This window comes from Macrobrachium rosenbergii, chromosome 2 (assembly GCF_040412425.1).
Source record: "Macrobrachium rosenbergii isolate ZJJX-2024 chromosome 2, ASM4041242v1, whole genome shotgun sequence".
Lineage (NCBI taxonomy): Eukaryota > Metazoa > Arthropoda > Malacostraca > Decapoda > Palaemonidae > Macrobrachium > Macrobrachium rosenbergii.
Window position 1 is genome coordinate 31006941 of NC_089742.1, and position 13907 is coordinate 31020847.

Here is a 13907-nt window from a genome sequence, read left to right on the forward strand (position 1 = left end):
TTGTCTTCCTCTCTTGATAATTCCCTAACATTTTTCTTTTGTCTCGTTTCTCTGAGTAGTCCTCGATTCCCTTTATCTCATCAAATCAATCAAAAATTTTGTGCAAGAAATAATATAGAAAGCCACATGAATCCCAGATCTTTAGTATGAGTTATATAAGTTTTTCAGTTATAGAAAACTTATTTTTGCTGCTCTGTGATAGTAAGAAATACATTTCCTCTGAGCACCAATTTACATTTGTAACTGCAGCCAAGGGACTTGCAAAAAGTAAAACCTAACAATTCTGTGAAACAAAAGCTGTCTGAAAATTTTATTTACAGCAAGGTCTGTACATTAAATTTCAAACAACTATGGGGAGCTGTACATACATTACAAATACTTTATAAAAAAAGGAGGTACCAGTAATTCAAGCAATTCTGGGAATCAAAACAATGAATAAAATAGCTATGTCAACAAAGAAGAAGGAAGGAAAGTCAACAATATTTCTTTATAAATACTGAATGTATTCAAGACTAGCTTAACTAAAGCAATTTAGTTTCTTTTAAAAAATTAAATATAAATATTAACAGTAACAATATGCTATCTGTAACCACCTGTGTAAATCTCATTTTAAACATTTTCTCAAATTTCACACAATATAGCGTTCAAGAAGAGGTTCATTCATGAGAATTCTTTCAAATGCAAAACGTTCCAAATTTATCGTCATGTACTCTCCATGAAGAATGCTCTCCATTACTGCTCGCCCGATGCCTGCAGCTTGCTGTATACCTGGAAGTATATGCACTGTGTTTTCAACAAAAATATTTATTTTTAACTAAAATTACAGCCCTCTAAAAACTGTGTGACTCAGTGGTTTTGTTGAGCTACTTTGCTACTTTACTTTAAATAACAATAGTACTTTATATCCAAATGGTACAGTAGTCACTCACTTGCACGACCTACAGTTTTCTGTGAACTTGGAACCACATTTTGAATAAGTGAAGAATATCTGTTTAACCCCTTGCTTACAATTATCATTGGAAAAAATTGGTTACTTCCGTTAGACGAAAATGATCATGACCATGGAGGCTTGCCAAGTCTTTCGAAGCAAACCAAAGGGCTCCAAACACTTGGCCTTTTGCTAAATTTTCATGAATTGTGGATAAGACCCATACAAGACTTACCATGTCCACTAAAGCCGGCAGCAAGAAACAGGTTGGAAAACATTGGATGAAGTCCAATTATACCATTCTGGTCGAAGGTGTTGTAGTCATAGTATCCTGCCCATGAACTCCTCAGCTGGTTTGAGAGAGAATTGCATCATGTTAAAATGATTTTAACCTTTATAAAAACGTATCGACTAAATACTTGAAATATGCAGTGCATGACAACAAGCTCCTCATAAGTGTGGAGAATTTGCTACCCCACTGCATCAATAAGAAAACATTTCTCTAAAAACCTACAACTGTTTTGTATGCTTTTTGTGCTGCACGTGAATCCCAGATGTCATTCCACTTTTAGAAAAAAGGTCAGGGGAGTCAAGTAAGTTGGTGCTCTGTTCCCAGTAGTTAACTGCATAACTGTCAGTCTGCCAACTAGTCAAATACTTTCCAGAGATTCACAGACTTCTAGAACCATTAGGATTACTGTACCAAGTCTTACTACTGTAATAACTTTAATATTTTATATAAATGTTATGGTTTCCAGTCATCTTTGGCTTCTAAATTCTTTTATAATGATTTTATGTGATATATATCCATACAATGAACAACTTATTTTATAAATCCATACAATGAACAACTTATTTTCTGAGGTATCTCTGGATAATCTCCCAAGAGGCAAAGTTCGTATTTTTTGGGGGGGAGGGGGCATTCATTATCAGATGCATTATATATCCAAGAGCCAATTTATTGAGGCCAACATGTTACAAATATTGAAAAAGTAAGAACTCTGGTGAGATGGGGTCTCATGAATCAGGGTGGGGAAAAAAACACCTACCAGTTGTCAAAACTGGGCATTTGGGTAACTAAATTTCTATGCTTGAGGACTTAGGAATGTCAAGATACATTACAAACACGTCCTAACTGGCTGAGTTGTTTGATCACTTCAAGATACAACAGACCATTCTGACAAAAATCTGATGCCTCCTCCTAAAGGAACTGGCTACATCCCTCTTACAAAAAGTCTGAGGATCATATGATATTGCTCTTCTCTTCCCAAAAAGGGTACCCTGGGGCTATATTGCCATGAGAGCCTAACCTTGTACTGTACTTGATTCTGTTGAAAGTGAAAAGTTGTTGTTACGTTACCCAACTTGAACGCTACTTTCTTGTCCACCCTAATCTCTTTGTGGTAATGAAGACCATCAGAGACCTGGAATTCAACACTGCTGTGTGTAGAAATTGCTCATTTACTGAAAACTTTCCGATACTCTGATATTGTCTAACATGGACTTCCCAGCCTTTAGATAACAAATCAATTACTAATCATAGTCACTTAAAATCATGTTTCCACTGCATTCTACCTTCTGAAGCTCAACAAGCAACACTGTGTAACTTAATAATTTAACAACCTCTCCTACTGGTACAGCAACCCCTTAAAATATTCCATTTCTTAGCTTACCAACTGCACTATTAGGATAGTTTTTTGCTACGCTACACTTTTAAACATATGCCTTTTGCTGATAAGGGTTTTACCCTAAGTGTAGAGCAATTCAGTTACAATACAAATTTCCTGGGATTTCTGTTGGCTGTGGTATATTTTTAATAAGTAAAGGCTATACTATGGTCTGTTATTCTGAAAGTCAGACCCCTGAAGCATCTAATAAGTTGCATATTTACATCATTTATAGAAAACCTATTACCTAGCCTTATTCAGTGCTGTACTGCACAACAGGTAATTCTGACTAAAATATAAAATTCAGTATGGCTGAGTTAATAGAAATTTTTGACATTTTTGTTGGTTATGCCCACATAAAATTTTGCAGTATGAATACCATACAGTATTAATTTAGAAATGTATATACACTGATAAGAAAATATGTTATTCTACATGAATACCTACCTTTGCATTTTCAAATGCTGGAACTCGCTGAGCAATCGCTGGCCAGACACGATTCTGAAAATAATTCTCATCCACTTCCAAATCATCTATGGGTGGTTCTTCAGCCTCTGTAGGTGACTGCCCACAAAGGTACAAGCCACCTAACCCTTCTCGCCGGAAGTATGAGTGGTCAGGATTGATTACCAAGGGACAATCCAACCCAGGACCATCAGGAGCATGAATGCAATAAACGTAACGCTTTCTGGAATGGACATTAAGAGCTTGGGAAGTTGATTAATGTAAGGTGACAAGCACGTGCACATTGCTGCACTGTCAATAAGTTTTCAAAATGCAACCAAACAACCACGATGTCATACTGCATACAATAAAAGTGTTAAGACAAGATCTCAATTTAGTAATGTTTTGTGAAATTCATTTCCAATGTCATTATTTCTAATTTTTGTACTCGTTTCATTTGATACTCGCTCTAACCTCTCTTCTATTGCTTTGTTTTCTAACAATGTTACACTAGAAGCTCAATTTTCACACTGGAAGGGTAAATAAGATGAAATAAGTAAGAAATCAATGATAAAAATAAAATTATAACATAACGACATGGATTTCACTTTAACAATGACCTGTGCATGTGGAATGGAATATGAAATTTAGGCCAAGGGCCAAACTGGGACATATGAGGTCATTCAACGCTGAAAGGGAGGAAAACCTCACAGTTGCACTATGAAACAATTGTAAGGAGAGGGTGCAAAATAAGATGGAAGAGAGAATATGAATGGACATATAATAAAAAGGAGTGTAAGAGGTTGCAGCTTGGGGTTGAAGGGACCTTTATTAATGCATACAACGCACCATGTAAGGCGCACTGATGGCAATAACCCATTACGGAGAGACTTATGCATGTGAACAACCACCTACCGGGGTTCAATAGGTATGGGTATTCCCATGACTCCGCTGCCTTGCCCGATGCCAACCAAATTACCAATTTCTCCAGACCAGGCACCTGCAGCCAGTATTACTATTGCGCAGCTGATATCTCGCTTCTCGCCATCTGGTAGAGTGACCTGCGAAGGATACGATAAGGTGTCAGCACTCTATTGTTGGCAAATTCTTTTTCTTTCTAAATATCAAACAATTAATCACCTAAATGTTTCTAAAAATAAAGTATTTTACTTTTGAACTTCCCTGTCAATATGAAATATTTACATACATTAAATTTCACCACAGGATCTAACAAATTCTCTTCCCACCTTAAGGTAAACCTTTCATGCTGTTTCTGCGATTGTTGCAAGGAATGACAATGACTAATCATTTATAAAAGCAAAAATGTTATGAAGATCCCTCCTCTTACTTGCCTAACAGGGATGGAGGGATGAATCTGACAATATTTCAGAATTTCCAGTTGCAATTGTCTAGAAGTTGAGAGTTAGAAACAACTATGCAGCATGTGGTTTATACTGAAGTTTACACTTTGATATGACAAGTAAATTTTTACTGTTCTACACTTACAGAGCTAGAGAAAAATATAACTTCACTGTTTACAAATTACTTCAGTAGTGAACTACAATCGCCTGATTTCCTACCTAACCAAAAGTGATTTATGTAGAGCAAGGTTTCCAAGTGAAAAAGAATGCATAAGTGAGGAAGCAATCCAAGAAAATCTAACAACACAGCATTGTAATTACTGTATATTATTATACATTTTGACTTTAAATCAAAATATGAAAAGTTATGCTTAACAAATCCTCTAAATATTCTCAAAATAAAACATTGCCTTCCGTGCAGACATCTAATATCTACAGGAACAAGATAGTGAGGTGTACCTGTAAAGAAATAAATGTCATGATTTCCCAATGCTATGGTAATATTTACCTCAGCTCTTCTGATGTTTTTTAAAGACAAGTTTCCAATGCCTTCTGTCACAATATCATCAAGAACTTCACAGTCAAGTCCAGTAACCTTTCCAGTCACAAATTCTGTGCCAAGAGACACAGCTTTTCTTCTTAAGCAGCACAAAAAGCTCCAAGGGTCAAACCTGTCAAGGATACACACAATATCAACATAGAAAAGGGAAGTGCTTCAAATACATAATACAGCACTGATCTATGGGATCTTACTTACGGACAGCTCCTTCAAAATCACTTAAGAAATGACTTTTTGGAGATCACCAACCTCACCATGGCTAAGTAAGTTACATTCCTATTTATTGCAAAATATCTTTTGGTCAAATTTTTGCAAGAATCTACGCCTAATTTTTATAGTCATCCTCCTAATGCAGAGAAGAATACAAAACAAACCATAAAACATGCCTTATTGGGCCAGAGATAAAAAATAGCTAACACCTCAAACCCACTCTAACACAAGTTAAAAAATAATTCAACATAAAAAATAAAAGATATCCTTTAAAATGTTTATAAGACAGTTGATTAAGCTGGCCTTACGCCAACAGAGGCAGATTAATGATTTATCTATACACTTTGCAATGTCTGAAGTTTATTTTTTTCTATTTTTTAAATTTTCTATGTAGGCTCTAGTCACTAGTCGTGATTTCACTCCCTGGAGGAAACAAAGATGAATAGGACAAGCTGAATCCATGAAAGGACCAGAATGTGAATGTCACAGTTTATCTGTGATAACTTTAAAGAGATTTTGAGGGAAATCAACAAACAATTTAATGAAAGCTTGGTTCCATTACCTGTATTACCCTTGGAAGTGCAGTAATTGTAAAAATAATTTATTTAATACCTTTACATTTACCTACAACCTATATCTATTTAATCCAATTCAGTTTTAGATATTTATTATTTTATATTACTTTCTCTACACACATTCTTGACAGTTCAAGTGTATACTGTTTACAGATGGTAAAAAACACCATGTCTGTACAGAATTTCTGATACGTTCAAATTAATCTTAAACTAGACAGTTTTGAAAATCATTTGGAAGTGGACTCCCCTCTTTCACTACAATGTCTGATTACCTTTTAATTTTTATATCTGCAATTGAGCCATGAGTGTCCTTCTTAAAACTGATTGTCTTTACGTATGTCTATATTCTGCACAATATTGAATATGAAAAATACAAAGAAATATAATCACACGTCTACTCCCAAACATATTCAGAATGATTACAATGCTTGCCCAGGAGCAGAACGGGATGTGGAGAAATGTTGTTCTGTCTCACAATGAAATTTGAGTATCAGTAGCCTCCAAGGTAATCAGGTACTGGAAAAAATCTTCAAGAGTTATCACTCGACAGACATCACAGAATGCTTTCTTACCATCCTTCGTTTTCAAGGCCAATCACACCAGCTGCAATTCCTTCCGTATTAATCCACGGAAATCTCTTTTTTAATCTTCCTGCACTCAAAAATTCTACTTTAGCACCAACCTCTCTGCAATAGAAGAAAAAATACCCATTACAAAAATCAAATTTCAGTCATTTGCACAGTTTGTTTCATCATAACCTCATGAAACATATACAGTATATGACTAATACTGCAGTCCCTATGTTCCCAAGACCACCAGTCTTCTGTTTGTCAGTCAGAAGAGGAAGGTGCTCTATCATAATTGCACCCTTTGGTCCTCGGGTATGTATCAAATAATACTCTCATTTTCACTTTTTGTAGTACTGCAGTACTGCCAACAAATCTGACATTGTTCTAGAAAGACCCTCCAGACCACCCTTCTTGTCAAGTTAAACTCAAAGTATGAAAATAAATGGTGGGCGAAGTGAAAAAAAAAAAAAGCAACATGATAAGTCTTACTATGGGGCTGATGTTCATTAAAACAAATATTCAGTCTTAAACAAAAATGCCAACATTTCTACGCTAATTAAAAAATTCCTGGATAAGGCACCGATATTGTCCAAACTTGAGTCTAAGTTCCCCCGCTACATAAGTGCTTGACTCACAGATTCCCAGGCCCCTCTAGCATTATTAAAGACCTTATAGAAGAGTTCCAAGGCTTTTTAGATTAAGGAATATTTATCAGTGGAATCATTCCTGACAACTCGGGGTGTAAATAATTTCTTACATAAAGTTCACTGACCTTTGTATGCTATTGTGAAGCCCTGTTTTGACAAGGTATGTATCACACCACAAAAATCAGAATCAATGCAATAATTCTAATACCTAGGATCAACATATGCTTTTTGTTAAATTCTACAAAATCAGCAAATTCAAAACCCAATACAAGCATAAACATATATAAGAAAAACTCAAGACTGTACATTCACACAAACCCCAAAAAGGACAAAGTCATCATTTACCTTTGAATATCAAAGTTGGCTTTCATGTTTTCTACACCTTCTTCTGAAGCTAAGGTCAAGTATCCACCAGGATTGAACTGCATATCAGGAGGATCTGCTCCTTCGACAGCCAAAAACTTGGGTGCATTTCTCAAAAAATCCATTCCATACAAGGATAAATGAATATTCTCTGGAATGCTGAACTGTTGACGAATTCCTCCTACTGAAAGCACAGTTGAGGCTCTTTTATACTGAAATCAAGAAAGGAAATTTTGTCAATTAGTCAATCTTTCATCTGTAAATATTGTGCTGGTCGTTATACTAAATACAAATAGGTTTAATATATTAAGTACTGTACTACATGTTATCTTACATTTCAAAATAATTCCACTTCCATAGTGAATTTCATATTGTGCAGTCTTCAAGGGTAACTTTTTGTGAGATAAAAATACCAAAACTTCACTTCCAATATATAATTATGTTTCATATTTAAAAACCTCTTGTTTTGCTTGTGCTAAATTAACTTCCAGACAACAATTCAATTTAGCTAATGGTTTCAAAAACAAAAGAATCTGTGAATCCACTGAAGCACCTGTCAGGAAGTACGCAATTCGAGTGTCCAATCATCAAGTCGTGCCATCTTTTAAAACAGATCAACCATTCATAAGTTCTAGTGAAGTTGCCCATATATTTCTCATCAGCTCAAAACTTAACAGTCTTCAAGATACACATAACCTTGATTTATATAGCGAAGAAACTAAGTGATAGGTGTTTAGATCAAACCACAGATCCTCACCTTTAAAATCATCTATATATCATCAATGGGCATTTGTCTTGCTACTATGGTGGATTTCATGGCTGCCAATCTCCTCGCTACTTGACATATTTACTTCCTTCTTTAAGGATGATTGAGGCCATGTATTGTAATAACTTTGGTCATTCGTCCTTACGTAATTTACTTTGGGAGTTTCAGTTGCCATACACTGTCACAGCACACATATAATGATGCTGAATTCACTTGTAATGATAATACAGTATACATGTGTCAGTTTTGCCTAGAACTCTGGTTAGGCAAAAAAAAAGCATATGGCAAAAATTACAAGTTACTTGAGCCAGGGGCCCACTACAAAACTCAGTAGGTGCCACTTGTTAGAGCATTACAATGGCCACGATCTTGCCAGGATATTACGTTACCATAAAACACTGCCTCAGGTCTGGGCCTCTGGTAAGTAACAGCCTACAGAAGAACACCTAACAGTTCCAAATAATTTCTAGCACAAACCAAACTGCACCTGACACTTTTACAATCTAATTTTAAAAGCTGGCATAATAACACGTCTGAAAAGCAGAAACTGCCATAATAAGCTGATAAAGAGTTTGTTAAGTTGAGGGGTTATTAAATACTCTAAAACAGAGCAAATCACTTACCTGCACCCTTGATTCAATTTCATTATCCTTTTGTTAATGATGGCAATTACTCACCCAAAAACCAGATTTAGTCTACACTTTCTATTTTTGTGGCACTTTTGCACTACCAACTATGAATAGGTTTTCATATCAAGCAAGAAGTTACAAATAGATGGCCACTACCCACAGTCTTTTCCAGTGAAAAGAGAAAAACAAAATAGGAAAAACTGCATCAAAACACCCCTCTCTACACACTGTGATAAGGAATGGGCAGTAAAATTCCAATTTTTAGTTCCAAAGTATGCCATGGGTTAAAATAAAGGAATAACTGGAAAATATTTGAAGGGCACTATACCCCCAACCTCAATTCTAGCACCATACACTACTTGCCAAAATATTACTTGAATGACAGACTAAACATTTTCAGCTACCAAACGTCTCACTGAAACTTCAATATTGAATAATACAGTGAAGTAGTGGGTAAGGGACTCCCCTTAGCGGCTGAGGCATACAGGTGGGCTAGGCTTTTCATTTATGAAAATGGCCCAGTCATTTTCTTATGTTTAACCAATGGCCTAAACTGTATTTTTCTGGGTGTTGAGCATAAATAAAAGGTTATTACACTTTACCCCTACCCTTTTATTATGGTAAATAAATAACTTACCACAACCAAACGGTTACAATAACTATGGTATTCACTTGGGGAAGGCAGGTTTGATTCCTACATACACAGCAACTGTGCTACTGATTTTTCCATCGCAACTGGTAACAATAACAATAATCTGTTGGGTCACCATGGCCTTGTTAGTTTAGGTCAGATAACTCCATACCAGGTTAAATTGGGATGTAGCCTATACATCATGCTGATTGGGAAAACTAAAAGGCAACAAGCAATCAACTGACGGGCCAAGTCTACTTTTTCTTCAATTTGCTATTTTTTGTTTTTGTTTTACCTCAAGCTAGGCCACTGTATTCTCATTTTAATAGGCCAATGAGTTATACAAGTAACTAAACTAATTCTAAGTAACTATTGCTACCCTCTACAACACAATCAACCAACAACACATACTAGGATCTGTTTGCCTGAGAAATGAACTCAACTCAAGGTTTAGAAGAGGTACCAAAGAAGGTATTATTTTACTTTAAACTATTTTTTAATATTAGAGTTTTTATGCTGTGATCTTAAGTCTCCTTAACATGATCAGTATGAAACTCATGCTCCGATCTATCACAGATTTACTGTTACCGAGATATTTATTGTCTTTTACATTTTAACATTCATTCCAGTAAAGTAAAATTTTACAGCCAAAGAAACGAACATGAGAAATGGGTATTTCTAAGTATTAGCTCCGCACGGACTGTATGGAACGGTTCCGCAAATGCGAGAGACATATGTTCAAAAAGGGATTGGCAAAGGCAATCTCTTATAAAAGGAAGCATACTAACCTAATGGACCCTATCTAACCTAACCTAGTAGGCCGTGTTACTTAGTTGGGGGCTCCAACCCTGGTGAGGGAGCTCCACTTTTTACCAAAAGTTACCCTATAACACTGCACATGCGCGATTGCAAAAAATAATCAGTTCTGAGGTTAATTACAGGTTAATTACAGTAGACTGTCAAAGAATAATGCTAATACTTAGTTCTAACGAGAAACGCTCAAAGTACACACATTAAAACATAGGAAAATTATATTTTCAAGAGGTTTAAAGTGAAACTTTACAAGAAAGACTGTACATTACCCTAAGCTAGAACAGGCTACGTCATGTCAACTCACCGAATAGTCTTGTTCCACTACAACCACATGAAGGCCCTTCAGTGCGCGTTCTTTCAGATGGTAGGCAATGGACGACCCCATGGCACCACCTCCAATTATCAACACGTCGCAAGTAGACGGCCACACGGTTCTTTGCGAGACCTCACGCCCTTCAGTTCTTTGCCCGTCTTCATTTTCCGTTTCTCTGCCGTTGAAGATCTTTTCCGTGGTGGCTAAAATTCTCTTCACCCTCCTCCCCTTCCCGCTGAAGTACTCCTTGACGTCATCGCCCATGATCCCCAAAGTCCTCGAAATAGGATTCTCATACCTGACCTTGTAGAGGGGCTCTTTGTGCTCTGCTTTTCCAACATTACCTGCTGTATTTCCAACACCACCTTGGATTTCCGTAGGAGGGCCTTTGCCACCACTTTTGTCACCCTCACATAATCGTAACGAAGTGGTTGAAAGAGACCTGCTGTAGTGGGGGTGACCAGTCCTTTCCGTTCGTACAAGGAAAGACCTTCTCAGCTGCCTGTTCCAAGCTCTGTTGCAATTTAGAGTTAATCTCGGTGTGATAACTGTCGTAAAAAACATAGTTCGTTTGTACTGTACACGAAATTATTTTGGCTCAACTTTAAACGATATGATTGATTCCCGGTGTATCAACACCGTCAAGTGATAGTTGTAGTAGTAATGGCCTAACAAACAGTGCCTTTGCCTTGTAACAGCACCTCAGTTTACTCGTGTTGATGTTCTTATGCTATCTAAGTTCAATAGAGTTCAGTCCAACTCAATTCATTCCCTTCAGATACATCACATATGGTTTTTCCCGTATTTTTGTAATTGTAGTCAAGATAATCAAGGCGAGATATAGAAATAACAGCAATGCTCTTGAACTAATGGTCTTCGTAGTGACGACTGTCTTGAAGCTGCAGTTGAACTGAGTGGTTGAAGCTGCTTCACTGCACACGTTTATATTCGTTGTTCTAACATGGACCAGTCGTAAAAAGGCAATCTGCAACAAGAATTTGCTTCACAATCATGTGGGCGACAACCAGCATTGTTGCCAGCCACTATCAATTGACAGTTTAACTGATCTCAATCGCAACAAGGCCCAGCTGCCTGAGGCACAATAATATCATCCAAAACTGAAACTTCGGCAGCAGCGCAGCCTCTAGATGCAAAAGCACGAACAGATCAGAAGCAGTTCCTAAGGGCAAACATACGATAAAAATAAAGAAATGAAAACAAATCTTGTCGACGCGAGAAAGGTTAAATAAATGTCATTGATAGCAGATACTTTGTGTAACGTTATCTAGAATTATTTCCCAGACGTCGGCGATAGACAATGGCCAACGAATTGGTGGGAAATGGGCATTGCAATAAGTAGTTTTTCGTAAAAGCAGAACTCTTTAACCTTTCCGGCGTTCATTTAATGGTCTATTCATTGGGGGCAAGAGCAGGTGCTGGCGTTATATCAGTTTAATCTAACAGTAAACCGACATGTGACATAATCAAGGGTAGTTATTCTCATTCACGCTCCTGATTGGTGGTCGTCAAAAACATTGCTCTTGCAACCTCATGGCAGCTCACGTGTAATTTAGTGTGAGGTTATATAGAGTTAAGCTCGCCATGATAAAACTATTATTAATTATTATTCAATGATAATAAGCTATGAAGCTTATCAACGTGCAACACGAAGTTCCATGAAATAATATGTTATTATATAATAAAAGCAAAAAACATAGTCGAAAGAAGAAGTTTATAGTAAATCAAGGATGAAAATAAGAAAATAAAGTCAACGAAAAAAGAACTTTCTCACAAATAAACACACACACACACACACACACACACACACACACACACACACACACACACACACACACACACACACACACACACACATATATATATATATATATATATATATATATATATATATATATATATATATATATATATATATATTATATGCGTGTGAGAGAGAAAAAAAGAGGATTATCATATCAAATGACAAGTACGATAAATGTCTGCTTTTGACTTCGTAAGCAAAACGACATAGGTTTCTTTTATAGATCCCCAACATAAAAAAAAATAACTGCTTAAGATACCTGTACCACACTACACTGAAGAATATACAGGTAAGAAAGGGACACTGGCCTTGAAGACCAACAAAGTTACCCAAAAGCTTAATTCAATGTCTTTTGACGCCGTTATACGAGGGTCATGGGCCTCAAGAGCGCTTGCGCTTGAGGGTTCGCGGCAAACCTCGTCATACGTCGTCATTTTCCTATCATGGAAGAATTACATTTGAGCAGGGGCGTCATTTCAGATTTTGCTGGGAGGAAAAAGACGGTTTGGCCTTGAAGCGAGCCTAATCAGCTGAGTTTTTTTTTTGAGCTTTTTTTGATGTGTTTTTGAAGCCACATGAGCGAGCAAGGTATTTCAGCAAAAATTATATACTCCCACTACCATATGTTTTATCTCATCATCACTGGTAGCTAGTAGACAGACAAAGGTCAAGAAGCATAATATTTCTGAGAAATTTTATATATTTATGATTGCACATTTAAAAAGAAACCATGCTGTTACTTCTTGAGGCTTGGGGGTGAGGGGGCCAAGTTGAGGCTTTGGGGGGGGGGTTGCAACTTGGGTCTTGGGGGGCAAGTTGAGTCTTGAGGGGGGCATTTGACCCCCCAGCCCCCCAAATGACGCCCCCGCATTTGAGTCTCATATAAGATGCTTTAGTTATAGACCGATTTCAGAGAATATCTTTCCCGGAATTTTTCGATTTTTTGCTGCTACAGAAAACGCAACGTGTTTCTATTTATTTATTCATTTTGTGTGCAAACAAGAAAATCACGTGTTAGATATAACCAACCCTAAACAAAAAAATGTAGAGGGGATGTATGAAATGAATGTATTAAAAATGTGACGTCACAGTAAAATGACTTTAACAGTAAGATACTTGTTTATATTGAATAAGAAAGTCAACCTCGTTTTTTTCATGTTATACTAGATGAACGAAAAAGTATTTTATTGAAATTTATATATATATATATATATATATATATATATATATATATATATATATATATATATATATATGTAATATGTGTGTGTGTGTGTGTGTGTGTGTGTGTGTGTGTGTGTGTGTAATAAAGCACAACTTATAATTATGTATTATTGTCAAATTTTTCCCATGAAACCTTCGATGTTTAATGATTCGTGTTTATTTTGTTTCTTAATTTTTTCGACCTGATAAGAACTTTTCCCGATAGCTTTAGCCTTGGGAATTAAAAAATTCATCCAAACACGCAAGGCTTGATTGATTGTTTGATAAACCGGTTCAAGAGCACAAAAGACGCATGAACTACACTTTTGTTCTTAGCGACCATAATTCTCGCGACGCCAGAGAGATGAAATCCTGGATATTAAGAAGGGGAACTATACCTACCTGTA

At 36.4% G+C, this 13907-nt stretch overlaps 1 protein-coding gene across 1 annotated transcript in view; it reads right to left on the reverse strand.

Moving 5' to 3' along the window:
• Positions 1 to 298: 298 nt before the first annotated feature.
• LOC136844740 (FAD-dependent oxidoreductase domain-containing protein 1-like) overlaps positions 299 to 13907 on the reverse strand; it is a 15148-nt gene continuing 1539 nt past the window's right edge. The window contains exons 2-9 of the mRNA XM_067113978.1: positions 10467 to 11460; positions 7306 to 7535; positions 6317 to 6430; positions 4909 to 5071; positions 3955 to 4100; positions 3043 to 3283; positions 1164 to 1278; positions 299 to 768 (exon numbers count right to left, since the gene is read on the reverse strand). Coding sequence (XP_066970079.1) covers positions 629 to 768; positions 1164 to 1278; positions 3043 to 3283; positions 3955 to 4100; positions 4909 to 5071; positions 6317 to 6430; positions 7306 to 7535; positions 10467 to 11039 — 1722 coding nt within the window. The 5' untranslated portion in view covers positions 11040 to 11460 and the 3' untranslated portion in view covers positions 299 to 628. The remainder of the gene's footprint in view (positions 769 to 1163; positions 1279 to 3042; positions 3284 to 3954; positions 4101 to 4908; positions 5072 to 6316; positions 6431 to 7305; positions 7536 to 10466; positions 11461 to 13907) is intronic.